The 26,645-nt window shown below is 46.2% G+C and overlaps 1 protein-coding gene across 1 annotated transcript in view; it reads right to left on the bottom strand.

The window, feature by feature from the left end:
• The window catches only part of CCDC85C (coiled-coil domain containing 85C), a 113,138-nt gene extending 89,670 nt beyond the window's left edge, over positions 1 to 23,468 (bottom strand). Inside the window, exon 1 of the mRNA XM_080346082.1 lies at positions 21,371 to 23,468. Within this exon, the coding sequence (XP_080202208.1) occupies positions 21,371 to 22,082 (712 nt within the window). The 5' untranslated portion in view covers positions 22,083 to 23,468. The remainder of the gene's footprint in view (positions 1 to 21,370) is intronic.
• Between the last annotated feature and the right edge of the window lie 3,177 nt (positions 23,469 to 26,645).

Raw genomic sequence — 26,645 nt, 5'->3', positions numbered from 1 at the left:
ACACTGCCTGAACTAAACCCGTGCAGCGTAGCCCTTTTGAATGGAAGAGGCAATATAAATAGATCATCAGCCTAAGCCAGGACATGGTGCAGAGTGTGGACAGATTACTTCTGCCAGCTTACAAAATTAAAATACACAGTCTGCAATCATAGTTCTGCTTGTTTTGGACACATCTAACCCTGAAGGGTCAAAGAGGGATTTCTTCACAGATATCAAGAGGTCAGGCAGGGCTTGCTTTGGATTCTCTCTCTCTCCTGAAAGCTGTCTTTATTTAATCTTAATTCAAAGTATCTGAAGCAGCTCTCTCATCTGACCCGAAGAAATAACACTGGACTTGGGCTTGAAAATTGTCCCACCTCGTATTTCAAGGCAGAGACATCTCTTCATCTACGGATGTGTCTACACAGTTTGCTTGCTGATGTTACACAAAAAGTTAACTAAAAAAATAACTGGCTGGTACTTCAGACCCTGGCTGGTCTGAAGTAATACCCCAATTTTATATGCACATTTAAAATATTTGTTTTATTTAGAGGCATCATTTTTAAGAGTCTGATCTCATTTCAGCCTCTGTCCCCAAAGCAGTTTTCAGTAGATGATTCCATCCTAAGAAAGTTACATCGACTTCCAATACCCACACAAAACCACTGGTTTCTAATTAGGAATTCAACTGAATTAGTATTATAATGAGTCCCAGAAAGCTGCCTATGGGCATGGATTTATTTAACGAAGGCCACACTGTCTGGAGATTAGTGAACAAAGTATTCCCCGGCCCCACGGCGCGTCCCAGGAGTCCCATGGCCACGGGTGGGCCAGGGGCTGCACAGCAGAGGACGGCAGCGCTGCCGGCGTGGAGAATGGAGGTGCTGGCAGGCAGTGAGGAGCAGCTTGGTAAGCCTCCTCCCCAGACGTACACTCTCTCACAAGGTGAACACAAGTTATCTCCAGTAGCTATTGCTTGTGATGTCCTTACCACCAAGAAAGTGGGTGGGAGGAAGTCACACCACCAGCTTCCCAGACAACAGAGCAAACAGGGAGTTCCCCTCTGCTGCTGCAGAAGGCTTTAGGCTTCTCTTAAGACTCCAGGTCCAATCCTACTCTAGCCAGCTCCAGCAGAAGTGTATGGCATAGGAGGTATCTACTTCAGCAGCAACATTGCTCTGGAACAAAGCGTGCTCTGGCTGCATTGAGTGCAAAGCAGAAAACAAAACCAGAAGATGTATAAAGCCAAAATTTGCACCAGTCCAGGAAACCTTCACACTTACCACCCACCGTAGACAAGCAACGGAGGTGTGGGCTGAGTGCCCTCTGCATTTCAGCTCCTGCTTCACCTCCTCCAAGCACCCCTAGAACCAAGTTTAATCCTACCGTGAGGAAGGTGATGCATGAAACACAAGGTTGGTGGAATAATAATCAATTCATACCTGCAGGGAAGATGCCAAATTGGCCCTGGACATGACACCTGGCACCAGACATGCAGTTTGTTTAATTGTTTGCTGTCCACATATTTTGCTCTCAACAAGTCAGGCCCAGACACAGATTTGCTCAAAGCAATACAATCTTCCTCCTCAGATTCACACCTTTTTAACCAGAGGAGAGGACTAGTTAATGCAGAGCTTCCTTGAACAGAAAGGGAAATCGGTGGCTCCTCTCCAAAACTCTGGAGGCAAAAGACAGACAACAAGCCCTGGCTGGGTGATAAAAGGGAAAACAATGCAAAGCCGCAGGGAAGTTGTTGATACAGTAGCCCAACAAGGTGCTTTCCCAGGAACAAGGGCCATGACCTGGAACCTACTTTGGTCTCACCTACAGCTCAGCCTTGGCCAGGTCACTCCCCAGTTCTGAACAGACCATCAGAGAATTTAACATCTCCAGATTATCTCTTAACAAACTGGAGAATTTCACATCACAAGGACAAGGTTTTGGTTTCTCCTAGGAAACTTCTGTGGCCTGCCACCTCTTGGGGATAAACATTATCCCAATGACACTTCTCTTACAGTAAATGAAACTTCTCACCCCTTTTCACTCCCCAAACACAGAGCCAGGTGTTCCAAAATACAAGTCACAACACAATTACGAAAGGCTAAGAGAAAACTAGAGAAGCAGGAATCCCAAATGGGTTTTGCCTGGAGGCAAGGGGCAAAGGTGGTGAGATGCAGCAACTTTAACAACACCATTATACAAGATGGAAAAAAAAAAAAAGAATGGTCACCCTGTCACTACAGAGATTGGGTGGTATCCGTTTAATACCAGTTTGTCCAACTACAGGTTGAAAAGAGCTCGTCTAATCAATAAAGTAAGATGGTATGGCTATTAGCAAGCTGGTTTCTTAGATCACATTTGTGTGGATGTCTAGATGGGTCTGAAGACAAGGCAGATGCCACTCAAGAGAGTCCAGGATAAGGAATTTCACAGTGGGCCTCAGAGGCAGATTTCCAAGCCATGGATTTAAAAGTTAAGGTTGTATGAGCTTGTCTGGATTTGCAGAGTGAATCTGCCAAACATTTCAATGCATATATTTGTAACACAGACCAAGATCTGCATATGATACAACTAAAGGCTCCCACATTATGTTTAAAGGATGGCACCAAGCAGCAGGTCTCTGCAGCATGCCGTGACAACAAAGCTCCTCAAAGGGCAATCCTTGGAGGAAATCCAATAACAGAGCATACCACAGCATCACACTTGCTGTGCTGTCTTAACCCTTGGCCTATGGTGATTCATCTTTGCTTGCAACCTCTAACATTTGCCATCACCATTCACGCAGACACATTAGTAGGATTCAGCCACAGCCTAAAACATCCAGCATGGATCAATCACCATGGGCCAAACCCATCTAAGCCTTTATCTAAGCTGCAGGAAAGGGAATCCTGTCCAAAACAAGATGAAAATAACTCAGAATACCTCCAGAGCACCCAAGAACAGCCCCATATGGAAAAACAGAAATACATAAGAGTTTGTTTCCCCCTTGAATACTCCACTTGACAAGTTGCTTCGAGCTGTAGCATTCACATTAATTTTGTCAGGAAGCACCAATCCTTGCTTACTGTGAATAATCTTCTGATCAGCCATCCCAGAAGTTAAGCTGGGTTTGTAGACAACAGTTGTATGACTCTCTTCCCAATTCCATACTTTTAGTGCCTGTCTCCCTGTCCCAGCACCCCCACAGCAAAGGCTGATCAGAATCTGCCCTAGACCCAGGTTATCCAGAAACTCCCTATCACACTGTCTGCGGTCACCCCGGCTCACTCAGACTGAACAGGCACTTGGTCTGCATCAGCACCCCCTGCTTCAATGCCTGGAATTAGGCTCTGCAGATTAGGCGATGTGCTGAGGCTTATCTCTGTGTCTAATCACTAATAAAGTTGCAACCTGGTGCATTTGTACTGTATTAGGTCTCGCTCAACAACGTGGGTTTTAAAGGTCATCTGCCTCCTCCAATCCCTGCCAGGTTTATTGTGACGGCCATGCCTGCCGCGGCAGGTCCCGCTCCCACCACCGCCAGCAGAAATCCAATTATTGGCACAATGGTCCCAGCCTGCCAAGGCTCCCGGGCCCCTCCACGCTCCCGCCCCGGCGCCCCCTCCACAATGGCGGCTTTTGTTTCAGCCTGGCTATTGTTTGGGATTCTCTCGCATCCCTGGACACGGGATAAAGCGCCGTGTTGGGAGCGATGTTTATGAATGAGGTCTCAGAGCACAAGAGCACAGCAACACAGGGTTTGACCGTGGACAAAAAGGGTCACGGTTTCTAAAAGCCACGTTGAAATGAAATCATTAAAGATGTAATATGCACTAGCTAGGAATGAAAGTTACAGGCAAACGGAAAATAAGAAGTGAAATCCTAGTCCTTCCAAAGTCAAGGGAAGTTTTGCTATAAACCTCAGTGCAGCCAGGGTGTCTTCCAAAATATCTATAGTAAGTAAAATATCTATCAGCTCCCATCACTTTGTTTTGAAAATATTTTGCATCATATTGATTTCCAAAGGAGGAAAGAAATTATTTTAGTTTAATGAGAATGTTTTCTGATTGAAATGTAGCAGATAGTGGCAGTAAATAGTAGAATCTGTCCCAAATAAGCTAGGTGGAAAATACCAGCTAATAAAAATCTAAATCATTCTCTCAATGTCAGAGACAGTATTCTGATCTTCAGCTGGTGTAATGAATATGTTATATTAAATCCATCAAGAGAAAGACCTACACACCCTGTAAGACCTGTAGGAGGAGGACCTTCCCAACTAACAGCCTATAAATGGCCAGGTCAGTTCTGCAGTGACAAACTGTGAGAGCTCAGGCAGCTGGCGATGTTAAGCTCAACTTCTAAAACACCTTCAGCATAACAGTACTATGAGTCTTGCTAACAGCCAAAACCCAGCTTCCTTCACCCAACCAGGCCTACCCAGGACAAAGCCAACCACAAGCCCCATCCATTGCATTGGAAAGTGCCTCTTTGTGAGGCTCTGCTTAGCAGAAGACAGTAATATTGTGAAACCATTCTAGCCTTTAAAGAGTAGAGGCAGACATATAACTGCATTCAATAAAACATCATATGGTAATAAGCAGCAATGGAATAGCCAAGTATAAATCTCCCATTCAGCAGAGTGTCACATGTATAAATCTATTTACCAAGGATTACTCTGTAGCTCCCACCATAATAAATCATCAGGAAAATGCCTTGTGCACTGCTAGCAGAGCAGGGATTCGGAAAAGTGGGCAGGTTATTCTTCATAAGGAGACATTGATAACCAGCCAACCTGAGAGTTTGTTACAAATATGATATTAATTGTACTCTGCTTGTTTGGTATGCTTGCTTGGGTGCTTGAGCAGCTGAAGTTGATGCTTTTTTTCTTTTTTAAACTAAATCTTTCCTTTTTGCAACAAGGACACTGGTAGACATAAACTGTTGTACTAAGTCAAAGTCCAGGGGTCCAAAGGGTCCACTAACCCAAAGTCCAGAGTCCAAAGTCCATTCACTGAAGGAACTACAAAGGGTCTTTTGAATTCAAAGGACTTTGGATCAGGTTGCAATTCATCATCACCATTTACAAAAGAATGGTATTCTGGCCTAGTTTCTACTCAATGTAAATGTTTTATGTAGGCTAATCCCAGATAAATAACTGTTTTCTTGCATTATCTAGATCTTTCACTACACATTATGGGCTGTATTAGAAAGATTAAGCACTGCAGTCAACTAAGAGCCTCTCTATAGCATATTCCAGCTCCCAGCTCTGCAAGGATGCCACGTCACATACTGAAATACCCTGTGTATCTGCACAACTTGCCAAAACCTCTTGCTAATCACCTGAAGTTTGTTATTTGTAGCCATGAGCAAACAGTGTTTCAGAAAAGCTTTTGTTCTGTGCTGAAGAGCTAAGGCTAGGTTGCATTCCAGAACTAGCCAGACAAGGAAACAGGTCACATGCCAATATAGCATTTAATATACCAGAATCAGACTAAAAATACAAGCCAGTCATATGGAGCAGCCAACTATCTTAATGCCATTTAATTCAGCAAGACACCCATCTGAAGTGCAGCAGCACACTAACACAATTTCAGTGCCAGAACACATGGTGTAGTACAGCTCTTATACCTCTGGGTCTGTGGTTGTCATTGTAGAGGGAATACTGATGTCCCAGAGATTGTCTTCCTGAAATCATTCGGGTAATGTACATTACTGCACACTTCAAACCCTTCCTTCCTTCTACTTATGACCCCAGCTGCCATTCATATGTTTAGCATCAATTTGCTAGAAATCAAACAACCCTCTTCATGTTCACACGGTCATAACCTGCATAGCAGAAGACTGCAAGCCAAATTCATCCCTCATATAACTCAGCTAGCTGGATGTAAAAAGCCTCAAAAAAATTGTTTTCTTCAGTGTGGTAACATCTGAAAACCTGTGACGAGTCTGATCTACTTGTGGAAAGACAGGGAGTAAACAAAGCAGTTGCCTCTGCAAAAAAGAAAATCTGTACCTTTTTTCAAGTGCCAACTAGCTTATTATTGCAGTTTTCTTTATGCCAACAAAATAATAATCAAACACATGTAAATCTTCCTAGGAAACTCCCCGAGTCTTTTCTAATAAAATTACAGTAGAAAATACAGGTATGTTCTCTCTCAATCCTCACCACCAAACTTCCACTACAGTCACCATCCTGCTCAACTTGGACCTCAATAAACAGCTTCAGGAGCCACTTAGTCTCCTGACTTAAACTCCTTGGGCCAAGAGGGAATAGTTGTGTAAGAAAAGCTGGACATGAGCCAGCCATGTGCACTCACAGCCCAGGAAACCAACCATATCCAGGGCTGCATCAGAAGAAGTGTGATGAGCAGGTCAAGGGAGGGGGCTCTACCCCTCTACTCCACTCTGTTGAGACCCCACCTGCAGTGCTGCGTCCAGCTCTGGAGCCCCCAGTGCAAGACATGAACCTGTTGGAGGGGGGCCAGAGGAGACCACAAAAATGATCAGAGGGCTGGAACACCTCTGCTATGAGGACAGACTGAGAGAGCTTGGGTTGTTCAGCCTGGAGAAGAGAAGGCTCTGGGAGATGTTATTGCAGCCTTCCAGTACTTTAAAGGAGCCTGTAAGAAAGATGCAGACGGACTTTTTAGAAGGGCATGTTACAACAGGACAAGGAGTAATGGTAAAGTAAAAGATAATAGATTTAGAGTAGCTATAAGGAAGAATTTTTTTACAATGAGGGTGGTGAAACACTGGCACAGATTGCCCAGAGAGGTGGTAGATGCCCCATCCCTGGAAACATTCAAGGCCAGGCTGGACAGGGCTCGGAGTAACCTGATCTAGCTGAAGATGTCCCTGCTCATTGCAGGGGGGTAGACTAGACGACCTTTAAGGATCTCTTCCAACCCAAAGTATTCTATGATCTGAGACCACAAATGCTGCTCATTCTAAAAACTAACTCTGCTAGCAGATGCATGGCCACATCATGAAGATCACCACCTCCATAACTAGAACTTTACAGACTTTGTTGAGACCTTCACTGGTCCTTAGCCCCTGAAAAAGCACTGAGACCTGGAAACAGTTTTTCAGGTTAGGAATGTGAAAGCAGCATGTGAAATGTGCATATGCTTATCCCACAGCTAAAGAAGGACTTCTCCCTCTACAACGGTCTTTCTGGCAGTTGTCACCAAACACTGGATTCATGCACAAAATATTTATAAAATTTATCTAAAATCCACGCAACGCTCACATTGCAGAACATCCCACTACATAAATCTGTACAAATAATGAAGACATTCTGGGATGAACATCTGAAGAAGCTGCCAGAGAAAAATCTATGTGTGCACACCACAGTGCCTGATCCCACCTACTTTGCAAGGCATTTTTCACAGGCATCACCCTCACTGCCCTTTGACATAGGCAATTATCTGCTCTCAATCCCAGCTGACCTCACATTCCTTACCCACCTGCAACTCCCATGTAAAGATAACAGGAGTTTTCATTCACATGAGCTTAGCCTCTTTGTTCTGGGCAAGGAAACGATATTCATAATTCCCAAACTAATTTCATTCCAGTGGAGGATTAGCTTCCGTCTCTGTTGCTGTAGAATGAAAAGGCGAGCAAGAAATTATCGTAAATAATTACAACACTTTTTGCTTTACAAAGGATACCCAGAGGTTTGCAAAAAAACAACCTTTTTGCTGGATTGAATCAGCAGTAAATTTCTGAGCATGCCTCAGACACACTTAGAAAGCCTACCGAGTCCTACAGATAAGGCCCAGGACTGAGAGTTGGAAGATGAAAGCTCTATTGCCTGCTCTTTGCATACTTAGGCTAGTCAACTTCCAAACCATAAAAAAGGGAAATAATGCTACTTCTCAAGCTTATAAATATGCTATGAGGCCAAACTCATCAGCGTTTACAAAGCACTCCTAGACTCCTTGTCTGGAAGGAGTTATACAACCATAAAGTATTATTCATGCTGTTCTAAGGCAGAAAAGTACGTATTACTGCAAATCCAGCAGTAGCTTTTCATGCACCATTAAGGTTTACTACAGTGTCTTAATCTAATCATAAGCACTTCAGAACCCAGATCTGTCATTCGAAACATACAGATCAGACTTCATCATTGAATAACCAACTGGGTCAACAGTATACAGCACAGGACGCACATACACTTTTTTTCCTCATTTATCCCACTTATCTACAACTGAACCATTTGTATTTTCAAAACTCCCTCATTATTGGTTTTCCTGCCATCTTGCATTATGTCTCCCTGGGATTTCAACAGGTTCGAAACTCAGGTACTAGATCTGTTTGCACATTTTTTGAAACCTGAAATGGAAAGGAGTGCAAAGTTCGGGTCTACACGTCCTCCAGCATTTATCGAGTGAACTAGTTCCTTCAGGCAACTTTTTCTGCCCATTATTTTTCTGGGATCTCCTTTGCTTGCAATTCTGAAAATGTATTCATAACTAGTGGTAGACTTGCTTTTGACTTGCTGATCAAAATACAATCTCTATAGCTCCAGGCACCATCATCAATGCTGTGCTGGAGGGAGTTCAATCCAGTTCAATGCAATCGGCTGTTAAAAATAAATAACCGCTAGCTCCCAAACCACATCTTTGGACTCATTTACTCTGTCTCCTCCTTCAGGCTGCTGCCGCTCCCCTTTGCAGTGGTCTCCAGCTCCATCCTGAGCTCGGCAGGCAACTCTTGCTGCCCACCCCTCACCACTGTGAGGACATCTCCCGCAGCACAGCACAAGGGCTGCTTGAGAGCTTCATCTGAGCTTGACAGAAGTTCTCTCCCCAGCTGCCCCCTTGCTGTCTACCCTCCTGCAGCAGGTCCAGGAGGTTGGCACCTCCACTGCTCCCCATCCCAGGCCATGTACTCCATGCTGCCCAGCCTTTCCCTCCAGCTCTACAGATGTTGTTTTTGATAGAACAACCCTGTTCCTTTGTGTTTGATATGGTTTTGGTTTAAATCCAGATATGAAATCTCTCATTTAAAAATAAAAGGTCAAGCTCAAATATTGCCATCCTTAAGCATAACGCAGTCAGGGAGTTTTACCATTTAGGTAACATTCCTTTCACCAGGTCAGTTCAAAGCCTTTCCCCAAAATATTGCATTTGCTTCACTTTGAACTGCCAAATAAAGAAAAATTTAAAAGGACGGCCCTCTCATTTTTATCCAAATAAGGCAGAACGAAAAGACAGGATCGCAGATTTTTCCATCGGAAACCTTCCCCGTCCAACCTGGCCAAGATGCTTTAACAGCCTGAAAGGAAAAACAGAGACCTCTCCAACAACTGCATCAGCTGCTGTTTACGTGAATCATTCCTCATCTTGCAGGACTCCAAGCAGACCTGCCTCCAAGAGCCGTGGAATCAGAAAGCTTGATGGACCTATGCTGTCATGAATGGAAGGCAGTTACAGCTCTGCAGCAATCCTTTCTCAAGTACACAGCCCTATGGCCAAGAAAATTAGCTAGTCACCTCAGATATTTCCAAGAGAAAAGTTTGAATCATGTTCAGAATACTTAATACTCTGAAAATGCTGAGCACCTGTCCTTTGAACAGGAGATGCCATTCAGGTCCCCCAGGTGGATCCCCAAAAACAGATGCTCTGGATCACTTGCCATTGTGCAAACTGTTGGCATGATGTGGCAGAGCCAAAGCAGGACTGTGACCTGCACCTGCCACCTCCACGTACACACCCTCCCTCAGCTCTCATTGCATGAGGCAGCAGATGCTATTGCGTTACAAAATGCTACCTTTACTTAAAGGAAAAAAACCAACAAAAAGCACAACAACAACACCAAAAACCCACACAGAAGTGGATAAACACATAGCTTTACATTTAAGCACGGATTAAACAACATTGCTGTTTAGAGGAATGTGTTTTTTAAGAACAAATTTCCAGAGGAACTTAATTATGCTCCTGGGGTTAACAAAAGGATTTGCGTGATCCAGTTTCTCTTCCTTACTCCGCTGTGAGTGATGGATGTGACTGAATACAGCAATCCACTTAACCCCACAGGATCTACACCCATCATTTTAAATAATTAAATAGCATTCATTTGAGGTGATCCTTCCCCACTCCCTGCTGCTTAGCCTTACATATAGAAAACATTTAGTGCATAAGGCAAACAACAAACAGGAATATAATTAGTCCTTTCGAACCAAGATGTTGTTTAACTAATTGAAAAGAGAGAAAGCAAAAGCTCACACTGCGTGGCTAGCGGCAAAATCATAAATTGTCACTTTTCTGAGGTTCATACTCCAGTAATTATCTTTTATACAAAGAACAGTGACTCATAATTCTGCTTTTTCATAAAAATCCTGCACAAAAAGTCTGCAATAAAAGAGCTCCCCCCCACCCCCCTTTTTCTTGGTCAACTTGAAGCTGAAACAAGGTTTTTATGAGCTGTGGGAGTGGAAAGTCATTAGGGTTTCAATTCCAAATGAAAATTAAGGCTTTTAACTTCCCATACTACTCATACTGACAACCTTTCATACATAATTGCCTAGGAAGAGTTACTGCGGTCTTGTCACCCTCCTAATGATTGGGTGATACACTGACAAATAGATCCTCCCTAAATTCCACTACACAATTATGAATAAAAGCCCAAGGTGGTTAAGAAACATTGGGTTCACACCCAAGAGTGACTTTTATGACTTTTCAGTCATGGCTTGTTTGGATTTACCAAATTATCAGCATCAGAAATAAAGCGTTCAAGGGAACAGGTAAGAATTTAATTGGAAAGAGGAAAAGTGTCGTCAGCAATTACAGCAAACACACCGCTGCCTTGCAGTGACAACGTGGGGAGCAATGGGACAACAAGGACCCCTATGCTTCACAGTTGTGGTTCTCCACCTCAGCTGAAACTGCACTGGGCTGCCAGATAAACAGCATTTTAAATAGGCATACATAATATGACACTCAACTGGGCAACGCAGGTAGGATGAGCTGAAATAACAACAAATGCTGTCCCCACACTCTGAAAGATGTCAAGGTAATCTGTTCTGTGATAGCAGCAGCACCTTTCTGCACTTGTCTCTGGCTGTCGAGAGACAAACACTGCTCTTTATCTTATTTTGCTCTTCATCTTCTCATTTAGGAGAATTTTATTTGACAAGTTTCTATTTTTGACCGTTGGCTGGAGACTGTCCATACTTCATAATCCTGCATTCCCAAGAATTATATACAATACACAAAGAAGCATCCCAACACGTAAAGTGCTTTTATCCCAGTAAAGCTGAAACAGTATTTGAAGCAACTCCAAAACTGGAAACTAGAAAGGTCTGGAGTTTCAGTTATAATAAAGGCTGCTTCTTCCTTGCTAGCTCATTATAACTTAAAACCTGTGTTGTTTCTTATCACTGGTATCATAGCAATGGTTAGAGGCCCCTTTTGAGGTAAGGGTCCAATTCTGTTGAGCACTGTATGAGCATGTTATAAAAGACCTAATGAATTACCAAAAACTCAGAGGAGACAAAGGAAATATATTACCCTGGTTGTATAAAAGGAGAATCACAGATCACATAATTTACCTAAGACTGCATCAGGAAGCCATGAGAATGCACACCAAATATGAGTCCAAATTCAGTGCTGTAAGTTGCAGAAACATCCATCCTTTTGTTATTTTAAAGCTTACACCTAAAACAATTGAGTCTTAACTGACCTCGCAAAAAGGGGACTGCCTTTTGTTACAAGAGGCCAGGAGCAAAGCCTGAGAGACTTCCAAATAAACTGCTCAGAATCCAGAAAGCAAACAGCTACACCAAAACCTCAAAAAGAACAGCTTTCAGAAGACGGGTGAATACAGTCACACACATGCAGCTGTGCCGACACGGCCCAGAGGACTGAGAGCTGCAGAAATCATTATTTTTTCTGACGTAGAACCTGCAGCTGCTCCAGAAGAGAAGATCTCCACAAAGAAGACATACATTATTGTGTTTCAGGACATCAAAGAGGAATAAAAGCACAGGCTTTATAAACTGATCCCTATCTTTTAAGAGGTGTAACAAGCAGCTAAGAGAATGAAAAAGGGAAACACTGCAAACGTTATCAGAATTGGAAGACAGAAAGCCCACTGCGCTGGCTGAAATACTCAACTGGTGTGTAGCCTCAAAAACAAACATCACAAAGAAATGAATTAATAATTGAAATAAAGCGAGTGCATAGGCATAGGTAACAGCAAAGGGCAGGTGTATCAGCAGTCTGACCAGAAGCGACTGATTGACTCACTCCCATGCTGGGTTTGAGCTGCAATCAGGAAAGTGAACAAGGGGACATTTTATCGGAGTTTTTCACAATATGCCATCTTTGTGCAATGCATGAGCCACTGGTGAAGATCATATAACCTATAACTACGTATCACATTCAACAGCAAACAAGCTTTTAACTCAGTGGAAAGGGATTAAAAGCTTCACAGATCCAAATCATAGATTAAAGTTGTATTCAGCTGCTGGGAAATATATAAATATGAGACTGCAAACCCCAGTAAGGGAGATAAGAAAGGAAACCAGGAAGACAACAGAATACTGTGCATCACAAAAGTGCTTTGAGATTGTACATAAAAACACAATTTTCTTAACACCTTTGTTAAGAGCTGAAAAAGATTCAGCATCAACCAAAATGAGTTGTTCTCTATTACTGATATTCTGCTAGCATCTGAGGATGCCACTCCAGCATAAAACAGTGGACTTCTATGTAGGTTGTCCTGAAGCCATTTCTAGCAGATCCTACCAAAACAAAAAAATGCGGGGAGGCCAGTGAAAACATCAACCTGACAATGGTAAATAGCTACATGTATATAACATAGGGCAGTCCTCTGGCTACACAAAAATCAAGCAGACTATTACCTAAAAAGGTCAGATTATGTCCATTGTTGGAGATTAAAGACATTATGGATCTTCTTTCAATTAAAGACTAAAGCAAGTGTAGAGACACCATTCAAGCCAAACAATGTCCGCGCAGTAACTCCGCTGGCCACTGAGATGTACCACACCAATAAATGGTCCATGGCCTGATACAACGTCACAGCCATCCTTCAAGGAGCACAGTGTCACAGGAGTGGCATTTATGGGACAAGGCATTATCAGTAAGTGTCACAGAGTGAATGAAATGTACCATAGCAAGTAAAAAACCGCAGATGAAAGATGGATGCCAAGCCCTCCAGAGACTGCTTAGCACTTAATGGAGAGCCGGAAACCAGGAATGCAGGTTTTAACCTTGGATTTGTGACATGCAGTAACCTGTCTTCAGATGATCCAGGAGGGAAGATGTGGGGAAGGACAAACATCTTTTTAAATCTAGTCAACCCCACTAGATCAGAGACTGACAGCAAGCCTCCTGCTGCATTGGTTTCCATAGAAATATGAAGCTTTGGAGACTGGAAATGCTGTAAGGCTTAGTTTTTCTTCCTTTCTGAAATAATGGTCTGGTTTTACTCTCTGCCTTGAGTGGTCCTTTTGCTTGCTCCTTTCCTCTCCACGGGTCTTCAGCAGTGAGAGGATGGAGCAGCTCTCACCGCGCAGCTCTCCCCACCACACCAGCACGGGGCTCTCAGCACCACATGGTCTCGTTTCACTGTCCCAGGAAGGCAGGGGCAGGTCAGACACAGACACACCTCCTCTTGCTTCCCAGCCTGAGCCCTGCTCCATCCATTTGCTCCACATGCTTCATGCTCCATCTCCCAAAAACATTCAAATGCTGCTGATGTGAATGAAATCCCAGCAGGAGAGGAGTTTGGGGATGAAATGGGGGCCAAGGCAGCAGCATGCTGTCCTGAGTGTCACTGCACAGACTGGGGGACAGAGCAAAGACTGAAGGGCCCTTCAGAGCACTCCTGCTTTGATTGAACTAATTCTGCCAGCAAGCTGGGGCTGACACAACTGCACAAGACAGCTAGCGTGTCACCCCTGAGACTGCAGTCTAGAACTGGCCAAAGACCCGATGCCATCAGCCCAGCACCCACTGCTGGGGCTCCCTCTGCTACAGACAGCTCAGGCCATTCTCACCACAGCCACCCCAGGCAAACAGGAGACATCCTGTCCTACAAGCCTGTAGGAAAAGCCCATGCAAACAATAAGCTAATTCACATCACATTTAGGATCGCTTCAATCTCACCACGAGATCCCTGAAGTCTCAAATCCAACCAATAGCCTGTAATCTACTTCACAAGGACTATCTTTCACAAAGACCCTTTACAGGAGAGTCTCTGAGCAGGGTGAACACTTGGCACCACTATTGCTCAGAGATGCAAGAAAGTACAAACAAAGAGCTTCCTCAGAGAGGCAAAGAGTAAGGCAAGAAGCAACTTAAGGGAAGGAAGATTATATATATATATATATATATATATACCTGTATGCAAAAGGATCAGAGTAACCTGGCATAAATGGTCTTGGCTCAGACATGAGTCACTAGAAAAATGTTCAAAATAACCTGTACAGCAGCATTCAATTGCCATGGTGATAAATGTTACCTAATGCCTAAGAGCAGCTGAGTCCTGAACTCCACACACCTCATTCACTAACAAAAGTGCTCATTATATTGGAAAAAAAAAATCACAAATTAATTGTGGCCATTTTAAGCCCTCCTCAGATCAAGGGCTGATTCACACAGTCTCGTTTCAATGGGGAGTACTGTGCTCACATCGTGGTTAATTCAGAAGATGGAGCTGGCTTGCTTTTTGCTTCACAATTCAGTAGGCAAGGGGAAGATGGATTCCCTGAGACACTGTTACTTTTTCTGCCAGGAGTTATCTATTTGCAGAAGTGGGTCAACTTTCTCTTGGTGGACATGTTAGTGTGCGAGTGCCTTGCAGCGCTGCCTGCGAATTTCTCCCCGCTCCGCGTGCGGAGGAACCTCTGCACATAACTATTTATGGCAGCCAAGTGTTTCATGAATTGCAGCAAGTTAACCACAAGGGGATGATGACATTTGGCGACAGGGCAGGATGAATTCTAGCTGGCAGACAAAAAGTCAGGTTAAAAATACAGAATGCAGAAGCAAACCCAGCCAGTCGCTACTAATTCGCAGGAAAAATGGATGTGCAGCCTCCAAACCTTCCCTCTTCCACGCGAGCAATGTCGTGTGTTTTGCAGCGGAATGCATTAAAGCCCAATCGTGAGTGTGGAAAGGACTTCAGCCTTCCTCGAGCCAAGGATTTTAAGAGAATGTTAAATAGGCTGATATTTTTTTTCATCTGCCTCACTCCACATCTTCTGATATGTACCAAACATTTTTTGCCAGTTTAAGCACCTCACCTCCATCTCGCCTACCAGTGAGAACAGCCATTGTCCATCCTTGTGCTCCCTGAGCATCTCCAAAGGGCAGCCACAATACAGAAGGATACCACAGGGCCAGCCTGAGGGGACAACAGCAGACCCTGCCATGCACATGTCTGTGTGAGATGCAAGGAAGGCCACCACCATGCTGGCGCAGATAAAAAGCCCAGTGGCTCCCAGAGTGGGCCTCCAGTATGACCCAGGTTTCATGGATGTGATCAGCTGTGTCCCCACAAAAGCATTAACCCTCGAACTTTCAGTCACAACACTTCTGTTAAGTATTAATGTTCATGCCCCTCATCTCCACACACATATCGAGTATAACACCTGCCAAGGCTGCATTTTGGGTTCCCATGCCTGCCACTTAATTAGATCACCATTTAATTTGATCCTCAGCTTTATTTGATGGAATGCCTCCAGAGGACAAAATTATTTACACGTAACCAACATAGTTTACTCCTCTTATTTGGATTGCTTTTGACAAGCATAAGTGGATAATTCCATCAAAGGCCCATAGAAAATTGCGTTTTAATCAATAGAAGTTTTTTTCACTTAACAGGACATCTGAGAACAAGATATCTCTATAGAAAACTGAAAGAGGAAAACAGATTTGACTGCACTACTATGCAGAATATATTTCCAGATATGGCCCAATTCTACTACGTAGTTTAAGTGCTTTAAGCCTTGTTTTCAGGGACACCAGCTACCTTGAAGTTTGTGAGTCTAGCGAGCTGGCACACAGGCAGCACACCAGCAAGAAGGCGGGAATGGGCAATGGAGTAGATCGCTCCACTGAAGCCCCTTGGATGAGTGGCCCAAGACTACTGGCTACAAGAGACTCAAGCTGTATCCTTATTCCCTGAGATCTCAGTATGGATAAACCTATTAGCAGAACTCATTGAACTTACACAGAAGAGACGCAAACAGGTCTACAGAGGTCTTACATCTAGTGTACCAGCCCAGGGCAGGTTTCCTGCCTTAATTACAAGGAACCTGTATGTGTGCCTACAGCACCAAAAATACCAACAGGTTGAATATGGCAGTATCAAGAAAAGACAAAAAAATGTTCAGAGGATGAAAAGTGCTCTTTATAAAAGAAAATATATCAGTTGGTCAAGTCGCTTGAACGTCTGCTTAAGCATGGCAGGAGCCACAGAGCTCTGACAGGTCTCCATCACAGAGAACAGGGCTTTCTCTGAGTCAGACTGCTGTACCCAGGCAGTTTGGGCACTGCAAGGGGTGACATCTGAGTGGCACAGAGAAGGGCGATTTCATGTCTTTCACCAGGGTTAGCAAAGCTGCACTGGAAGAGTGGACAGTGGTCATGACACCACCTCAAACAGGTCTGATCTCACCTGATTTTAGGTGATTGCATGTGAACTAGACATCCAGGCTACCTTTCCACCAGCAAAGAACACAGTTAGTGTAAAACTCTTCTCACTCTAAAGCAGACCTAGTTGATATAAATCTAGTCAAAGTGTCATCAAAGTGTCTTTCTCCACATGGCCAATAAAGGAAGCCCAAGGGGATGCAGATGTTGAAGTCTACATTGGAAATAAATTAAATGGGATGAACCTCACCCTTTGCTTCTGCCCTTGCATATTCTCATCTCAAAGGCCTCATTAATATGTCATAGTAAATAATATGTACAATGATTATAAATATGCTAATAAAAACAAAGGACTTTGGCCTAAAGGGTTTGTGAAGAAGAGGAGAAATAAGTGCAGGGTAGCTGTATGTCCGATCAATACCAACCCACAGGGAACAGCCATTTCTCTTTGCCACCATTTTAACTGTAATATATCGTACCCCTTAGCTAAATATGTGGACATTTACAAGTGGGAATCAATAGACACAAAGATCTTCCCACCCCCTCACCCAGAGAGACCATTCTTCTTCCGCTGGAGTAGACAACAGCAAGAGGCCATAGATTAACATCTCTGCTACTACAGGCTGTCTGCCATACCCACAGCTTTCTTCTGGGCCTCTCTGACCACTTTATAAGTGTTGATGCTTTTAACGATTTAAATTTAAAAAAAAAAAAAAAATTATGTTACTAAAGAAATACACAACTGGAATAAGGCAAATGTCCATTTTGGAAATCCAGAGCAAACAGTTTCAGTGGAAGGTGAGTATAATATTCAATTGATGGGGGAAAAAATAATTAAAACCTGAAAGCTTTACCTGCATGCACAACGCACAGGATTTTATCCCAGGAACATCACCAGCTAACAAGTCTGTATGACCCCAGGCTTGCCAATGGATAGAAACAGTTGTCCCAGTCAGATCCAGATAAGGCTAAAACCAGTGAAGCCATTGCCCTGGCCTCAGGGAGATTTGAGCCACTCCTCCCAGTGTTCCCATGAATCTCACAGTCCAGGAACATAACCTATGGTACCTGAAGTCTTTTTCCTTCCCCCAGGTGATGTTAACATCAATCCATGTTGCTGTCTTTCTTTTCTGAATGCATTTTTTTTCCAAAACTGTATTCTGGCAGGAACCAGGCAGTAGCAACGGCCATCACTCCAACAGGGCTGCCTGAAGCTGGATGAGCAGAAAAACTACATATGCACAGAGATGCCCACCATGCATACAAAGGAAAGCCAAAGCACTCACAGGTACAACACAGCGACTGTCCCTTGATTTCTGTCCTGGATCTGTGGGTAGATTTATGAGAAACGTGGCGTATCAGTCAACACAGATGCAACCGGCCAGTTCCCAGGACAAAGCTTGGAGATGCTCCTGTCCTGCAGCCCAGCTCCAAACTCACACACAGAGGATGGACATCAGCTTCCAAAAAGCCAGTTTATGAAAGTAAATAGACTTCAAAAAAGTGAAGGTGGATCACGGTTTGGCTTGGTTTTGGTTTTTAAACTTATACCATTTACACTGATTTCACCTGACAAATTTAGACTTCATTGCTAAATTAAGCCCTGGTTTACCAACTCACTTCCAAAGGATTGCTGAAGAGAACATGAGAAATACTTAATCCAACTTTGCTCACTAAGATTTAATTAAAAAGCTACATCCCTAGAAGCATTTAACAATCACCATAATCCTGACTCCTTTAGAAAAGCACTGAACAGGTGAAACGGTCCTTCTCAATACCTAGAAAAGCAGAGCACCACAAGAAGCCCAACAGATACCATTAGCAGGGGCAGCACATTTCAGGACTCTTCATCTTTTCCATATGCAAAGTGCTCTAGCAAGCAGCTCACCATGCCTTGGTCCCATCAGTTGTCAAAGACTTCTGCTGGGTCCTTACTACAGATGCTAAATTCTGCCCTGCACCCCTTTCAGATCCACCCACACCCTCCCTAAGAAACTGTAAGAGGGCTGTCCATTGCGGTATGAGCTGAGCTGGCTGGGCAGTCTCTGCTTTATCCACTGGTTAGTTACCCAGTGCTGTAGCAAACCACACTGAAGTATGCAACCTCAAAATGAAAAGCCACGCTTTCTCCTCTTACTCCCTCCTGTTTTATCCCTGGGAAAAAAAAATTAAGAAGTCATCAGGAAAAAGAGAATAAAAAGGCAGAGGTCCAGGCTGCATGCACAGAAAGCAGAGACAGCAGCAGGAGACACAGCAGGATGCTGGCTGTGGGGCTGCTCCCTGATAGCTCCACCACCCACCTGACTCACTGGGGTGGTTTTACACGTTCACCTGCACTGCTCCTTCATATTGTCACAGGCTTAACAGAACTGCTGCTTGGTCCCAGGCAAGTTCCCCTCCCAGAGTTCTTGCTGTCAGTCAGAAAAAGGGGCCTGATAAGCTTTGTATTTACATATGTATTGAGAGGCATTTCCAAAGGCACAGTCAGGGAAATGGCCTTGCTGAATACCGATGCTATCTGAGAATGACAACTATTCAAGCCATTTTACTGCTTCACTACCTAAGTGGAGAGATCAGGCTTGTTTGCATCTTTACAAGGATTATTAGCTTTAAAAGTGCGGATGATATCTGTCCCACGCTCAGAACTGAAGCCTCACAGGTTGGCAGCAAAGACCTAGCTTCAGTGCTTCCCACAGAGACCATCTTCCACGGGCATGCCCAAACCAGAAGACACCAAAACCTAAGGTCACATATGAAATGCTTGAGCCTATACTCCTCCTTTCTATACAAGAGCAGGAGAAAGGGTGCAGTTGCACGCATGTAAACATATCCATGTGCAGATGCTCTACCACCCCTCCCTACACTTACCCTACATAGGGTAGGACATGAGACAGCTCGCAGTCCCCTCAGAATGATGCTTCTGGGCACTGTCCAGCACACAGTGTTTGAGGATGGCAATGAGGACTGAGCTCTGCAAGCAAAGACTTTCCTCTTTATGCAGATCGGGATGACTTGAATCGCATGCGAGGAATCCTGCAGTGCCTCACACCAGGTTTAAAGGATGGCTCTGAGGTTGTGGTGGTGTCCCATACGCACAAGAGCCCTGGGTTAACAGGAATAGATTCATCTGTCGTTGTCACAGTCAGCTGTCAATATCTAAAATGGATGTTCTCTAAGGTTCACAAACCAGAACTGCAAAGCCCTTCTGTCCCAAAACAGTTACAGCACATTCAATATTTGCCAAGTGCTCTCCAGGCCTCTGGAGAGGCCATCAATGCTTTATGAAAATAAAGTCTAGTCACATGAGGAGCAGAAGCTATCTGAAGATTTACAAACCAGATACTTTCGATTTACACAACACTAGGAGAGAGAGCAAGACAGCAAGACAAAAACAACAAACATTTCATGCTTGATGTACCCTGCGACAGCTGGTGGCTGGATCACCCTTGAAACCAGCAATCCCCGTCTACTGGGTGAGGTGGCCAGAACATCTCCAGCTGTAAGTGGAGACACACAGCTGAGACAACAGGACCGCACATGGCAAATTCATGAACAAACTATCTGAGAACTGGGTTAGTCAGTGCTGCGTGTCCTCAGATCTCTTGGGGCATAAGGACTTGCTATAAATCACAAATAGAAAAAAAAAAAAAAAGAACCAGCACTCCTTAGTCCCACCAGGACCACCAAAAGCTCTATGTGGTAAATACATCCACTGCTGACACCACTCAGAGTCAATCTTTGGGGCTCCAGCCTCTGTGCTTGGAGAAGGGGAAAGGGGAGAGGGTACCCCAACCAAAAAATAGTCCTCTCTGGTTAGAAAAGAGGATTAAGAACATTAAAAAGAGCCTTATATACAACAAGTAATTAGATTGGTGCCTGGTTTGATTCCTATTGAACTCTCTTGCCAATCTACTCCTTCTAGAAGTATTTGGTCTTGTTGGTTTCAAAAGAGAAAAAAAATCTCCATTTTAAAGACACTCCAATGTTATCATTTTAATGCTTGATCACTATTAGACAACAGGAGAAACTTTGCTTGAATACAAACTGTCAAAGGAGGCTTGGCACAATTTCACAGAGCTTGTTTCTAACTTTAATGACTAGGCTGAACAAAATTGCAAGTACAGCGTCCCTTCGAGAGCGATCGCTTCTCTATGAACAAACCTCCTGTTTCTGAAGCTGAGCAGGGGAGCAAGAAGGGGAAAGTTGCACCTCTCCAAAACAGCTGAGCATGCCAGAGCCAGCCTGCCCTGAGAGCCCATGGAGCTAACAGGTGATGCTCTGTGGGATAGACCCACACTTTCATCAGATGCTTCCAAAATCTCTTCCAGGCTCTTTATCAATCTTATCAAACTAGCAAACAAACAAGACAAATGTAAACCAAAGTATTTAAAGGGGGGAGAGAGAGAGGAGGAAGAGATAGAAAGAATAGTGTTTATTTAACCCTGAAAAGTCAGGGCTGTTTTTTGTCAAGAACACCCAAAACAAACAAACAAAACAAAACACCAGCCCTCCAGATAAAGAAGGCTCCAACCCTCAGTCCCAGACATCAACAACACAGTCAAGAAGCACCACTCCCCCCCTTCACACGAGTGCTCCTCCCCAGCCCCCGGGGCTGCTCTTCCAAAGAGGTCAGCAAGGATGGGCAGGGGTGGGGATGGCCCGGACTCCGCTCCTCTGGCATCCCTCACCCCATTGCCAAGGGGCACCGGACCTGCCAAGAGGAGGTGGCGCAAGGCAAAGCCAGTGGCACCTGCTGCCAGGGGGCTGGGTGGGGGGCAGAGGCTCACCGTTTAGGCCGTTGGGGATGCTCCGGTGGTGAAGGGGTGCAGACAGGTCATCCATAGACCTCCGCATGGCCGCAGCCTTGCTGTCGCCGGCCTTATGGTGGTGGAGGTGGTGGTGGTGGTGGTCGGGGCTGCCCGCGCTGCCCGTGCTGGAGGTGCTGCTCCCGTCCCCCACGTCCCTGGTGGCCGAGCCACCGTTGAGGTTGGTCAGGCTGGCCTGGCTGTCGATGGAGCTCCGCGAGCCAGCCCCACTCCGCTCCTCGTCCAGCATGAGCACCATTTCCTTCAGCTCCACATTCTCCCTCAGGAGGGTCTCTTGCCTCGCCTCCAAGTCCTTCAGCTTCTGCTGGTACATGCCCACCTCCTTCCACATCACGCTGGCCGTGTGCCTCCCGAAACGCTGCCATTCCCTCGATAGCTTCTTGCCTTTCTGCCGGTCATCATCCAAGAAGCAGCAGAGCTCCCTCAGCTCCTGGTTGTCATCTTGCAACTTCTGGTTCACCTCCTTCAGCCCGCGGATCTCGTGCAGGTGGAGCTGCAGCCGCCGGTTCACGTCCTTCATTAAGTTGCCGTGTTCCACCATTAAGTTCATCTTTTCATTCTCCACTTTTCTCAGTCTTTTCACCAGCTCTTCCTTGCTCCACCTCAGCATCTCCTCTTCTGAAATTTTGCTCAGGTCTTCTTTAGACCCTTCCAAGGAATTCTTTGCCATCATCTGTACCTAGGCAGCGTTTGCTCTCACACGTTAACAAATGGTTCGGGTTATTCAGATTATTTTGTTCGCCTGATTTCTTGGGACTAAAATTCACTGCAGTATCTCAGGGAAAAAATATTATAGTTCTTCGCTGAGCGTTGGACAAGGAAGAAGAGCAACGCCTGACTGGAAGATCTGCTCTCCCACAGACCCCATAATAATAATTTAAAAAAATAAAAATAAAAGGATGGGGGGGGGGAAGAATGAAAAAAAAAAAAAGGCACCCCCCCCCAAGGGGGCTGGGGGCAGCAGGGAGCCGGGAGACGAGCGCTACCCCCTTCCAAGCGAAGCCTCCCCAAAGGATCAGTCAACTTACCGCGGGCAAAACAACTACGCGGCGGCCGGCCCCCCCGTTACCGGGCGCTCCGTCCACTTGTCCTCTCGCCCCCCCGCCGCCCGCCGCTCCCAGCCGCTCCCCGCCGTGGGAGACCAGGCACCCCGCACCCGCCGCCGCGGCTGCTGCTCCGCTCCGCCGCAGCTCGTCCGCAGCTCCGCGGCGACGTGGGGCCGAGCCCGGCGCGACGGCGGCCGATGCCGGTGCAGCGCTGCCGAGGAGCGATGGGGGAGCCGGCGCCTTCCCGGAATGGCTCAGCCCTCGGGAGCGAGAGAGGGAGGGAGGGAGAGAGGGAGGAGGCGGGCGGCAGCGCCGGGGCTGGTCCCACCTCCTGCCGGGCAGGGAGGCGCGGCCCTGCCCCAGCCGGGCCGAGCGACGGAGGAGAGCTGGCTGCTGGCGGCGGAGCTGGGGGGTGCCGAGCCGAGCGCCGCCTTCCCCACCGCCCCGTTGGCTGCCGGGCTGGGCGCTGGCTGAGCCCCGGTGCGCCGCGCCGCGCCCCGCCGGCTCGTGTTACCGGAGCCGCGGCCGGCGCAGCCAATGCGGGGCCGCCTGGCGCCTTCAAACGGCAGGTACAAAGGGACGGGGCCGCTCCCTCCTTCCCTCCGCCCGCCCTGCCGTGCCCTGCCCTGCGCGCCGCAGCCGGGGCTGGCTCACCGCTCCCACCCCTCACGGGTCTTTCACCCCCCTCTTTGCTATTTTTTATTTCCTTTTTTTTTAAAGAAAAACTACCGGAGGGAGCACCAGTCCGGAGAAGGGTGGGGTTGGACAGGCAGGAAAACGCGCCCGCCGGGGAAGCGGCGCCAGAGCGGCCCCGGCCCCGCTCTCGGCAGGCGCGTATAGAGAGCCGGAGCCGCCGGCCGCCCGCTCGGACTGGAAGCGGAGCGGGGTTTCCCGGGGTATCTCCGCTGCTGCCGCCCTCCGGCCACGGGCTTTGTCACCGGGGCCCGGCCCCGCTCTGTTCTGTTCGGATGTCCGCCCTCCCACTGGGGCGGCCGCCTTTGTCCCCAGCTCCTTCAACCGCCTCGGCCAGAGCTCGCAGGTTGAAGGAGCCGGCTCCAGCATCCCTACCGCCTCTCTGCTCCCGGGGCAGGCATATTCCTTCAGATCTCAGCCCCACACCAAGGCGTGGGAGGAAACTGCCCTGAAGATGCAGATACTGCTTATTCCTCGGTAAAATCTGTGCAGGTCCTGGTGATTCTTACTGTCAGGAGCAGGCTTGTCAGCATCACTGCTGCGCATATTGGACAGAACCTAACAAAGGACACAAAGTTAATAAAGTGGATTTCCTAGGCATCATGTGGGCATATTTCCTATATCCTTGCATCGTATCCCCTGACTTTTAGTCTAATGCACGTTTCCTTGCACTATACTGTCTCTCTGTAGGCTGATTTTGTAAAAATGAAACATGCACCAGGACAGAGCAGTGCTGCCAGCTATTTTCCACAAGAGTATCCTTAAGAAGCCCCAGGGAATCACCACCTTTGTGTTCCTGAGGAGCCTGGATAAGTGATTTTGACTCCAGGGTTAACTCAGTGCAACCTGAGATTTTTGACCACACTGGCAAGCTGGTCAAGACACCCTCTAGCTTTAAGGAGACATCAAATTTGATGCCAGAGCGTGGGATGCAGAGCAGATGGCCTGTGCATGGAGGGAAAATCAGAACAGTAAGGGATGGAGGATTGCAACTTCTGCCTTTTGGAGTTATTTTCCTAAGCCTCAGTCAGCAGAGCAGCAGTTTCTTGGATGCTTTTCTGCACAAGTCTGTGCTTCTTGTCTTCTGAGCCCAGACATACCCTTGGCAAAGTGAGTTAACTGCCTGTTCCCTGATGAAGCAGAACAGCAGGACTTTTCTGCTTCTGGGAGAGTTCTTCCCCTTCAGGGGTGCTGCCAGCCCTTCTCTTCTCCCAAAGTACCGTTTATCTCCTTATTATTAAAAAGATAAGAGGAGTTTGGGACAGAGCACAGACAGTAGTTCACTTCTTGTGGGATAAGCAGGTTATGGATCCTTGGTAACAGTCCAGCAGATGTGAAGGTGTGAAGAGGACAGCTCTCCCATAGCACGTACTCACACCAGGGTGGGTCACTAGAGAGGAGGCAATTGTGCTGTGCAAGGCAGCGGCAAGGCCAGTTTGCTCCCTTCAGGGGGGATCACCCTGGGCATGTGGAGCAGGGGCCACCCAGGACTAGCCGTGCCATGACTTGAGTACTCACCTTGGTGGCAGCTCTGCAGAAGCCATAGTCGGCCCATGGCTGGTCAGCTCCTCCTGAGTCAGCCCTTAGGACACTGGAAACCAGCACAGGTGTATGTGCCTGTGGGAAGGAGGACCAGAGCGGGGGGACCCTGCAGAGCAATCGTTCATCACTGCATGAAGTCAAAAGGGCAGGAGAAACCTCTGGTATCTGCATCACACGCATAGGTGCAGCTAAGCCATGGTGGTACTCAGCCTGGGCAGTATGTTGCTGGGCCTGCCTGACTTTTGATTGATTTTTTTTTTCCAAGAAAAGCTGTTTTTTTCTAGGTGAAACCTGGCAAAGTTTGAGCTTTATTGATGCTTCTGCAGAGACTGAGCCCAGCAGACAGGGGGGTTCTTCAGAGGAAGCGAGAAGATTACTAATATCCACAGAGGAAGTCCTCGCGATGATTAAGACTTGCTTTCGGTACTCTGTGGGTATGGCTGTGCTTTCAGAAAAGTTAATGGCACAGATCCACTCTGCCACCATCCACAAGGGCTTTGCTGTCATTTTGGCACCTAGGTGGCCATTGAAGCATGGTGACCTGCTGTGCTTGGGCATCCAGAGGCCGCTATGCTCTGGAGGTGGCATTGAAGCTGCATTTAAAGATCTACTGGGTGCCTTGATGGTCTCTGGTCCTGACAAACACCCAGTGAAACACTCCTCCGTTAACAATGGAGAGAGTAGGCTGGGGTTAACAGTTTTTAGCAAGACCTGAATCAAGTGGACACCGTGCGTCGTCGCCTGTTCTGCTCCCTTGTCTTCCCTTCAAGGGAGACGTTGCACTGCAGAAGAGGAAAAAAATCTCCATAGCTTGGACAGGCAAGGCAGCAGTGCTAGAGCAGAGGGGCAAAGCCTGGAGGTATCAGAAAGTGTCTGTGGCCCAGATGATCTATGCACACAGTGGAACCGAGAGCTGGGATGAGGCAGGTTTTTAAAGTGCTTTGACACATTGGAGCACAGTTTTATGATCAATAGCAAACCCACTGTTGCAAGCACATTTTTAATCAACACAAAGAATACCTAATGTCAGAGTATTTTTCATGGGTTTGTGCTTTTTAGTTCAGAAGGCATTATGATTTCCCTGTGCCAATTTAATATGAAGCATAGGAGAAAATGGTAAACAACACACTACAGATTCCCTTTTGTTACATCTGGCTATGGGGCCTTCTGCAAGCTGCCACTGAAAAGCACTTCTAATATGCATGTCATCTTAAGCTTTTGATGCCCATGTAAGACAGTATCAAAGCCTATCCCTTGCACTGCATCAAATGGACACTTCTACCCTCTTCAGTCAGGGATGAAATTTTAAAGTGAATTATAGCATGATAAGAATTTTAGAAAAAAAAGAAATATCTACTGGGTAAAATTGCTCTAGATGTTAACTCCTGAACTCAGCAGGTGACACAAAGAATTAATTTGTTCCCTGATATTACACAGTGATACACGGCCTTACTGAAGCCTTACCGAAGCATTCCCTCTACAGGGCAACATTAGTATTACAGAACTCACGATCACAGCTCAGATCTGTGCCATCACTTCCCTCAGCCTCCGGGAGGGTTGGGTCTCCCAAAGCCCACTCATCAGGTGTGGGAGTGGGTGGAGGGGCAGAAGGAATCCCCGTGGGCCTCTCCCAGGACCTTGCTTTTCCAAGGCAGTCTTAGAAGTGCACACTGCTGCATGTGCATCAAGGCCGTGCTCTAGTGTACATGTGCTGAGGACCCATCCTGTAAAACATGTACCCATGAATCATTTACATGAGTTGTAGATCTTCTGTGGCATTGGTATTTTCTCATAAATCAGTGCCAAGGACTAATCCTTGATTCATGTTTTGAAATCCACCATCCAGATTGCGACAGTGGGAGCTCTGTTTCGTGTAACAAAGCTGTGCGATAACAAAAAATGTGCTATACTCCTAACCTCTGCTATCAAGATAGTTACTTCACTTCTAGCCTGAT

Source organism: Nesoenas mayeri (assembly GCF_963082525.1).
Source record: "Nesoenas mayeri genome assembly, chromosome: 5".
Classification (NCBI taxonomy): Eukaryota; Metazoa; Chordata; class Aves; order Columbiformes; family Columbidae; genus Nesoenas; species Nesoenas mayeri.
Note: the sequence above shows the minus strand (reverse complement) of the source record. Positions and strands in the feature narration are given on the sequence as shown.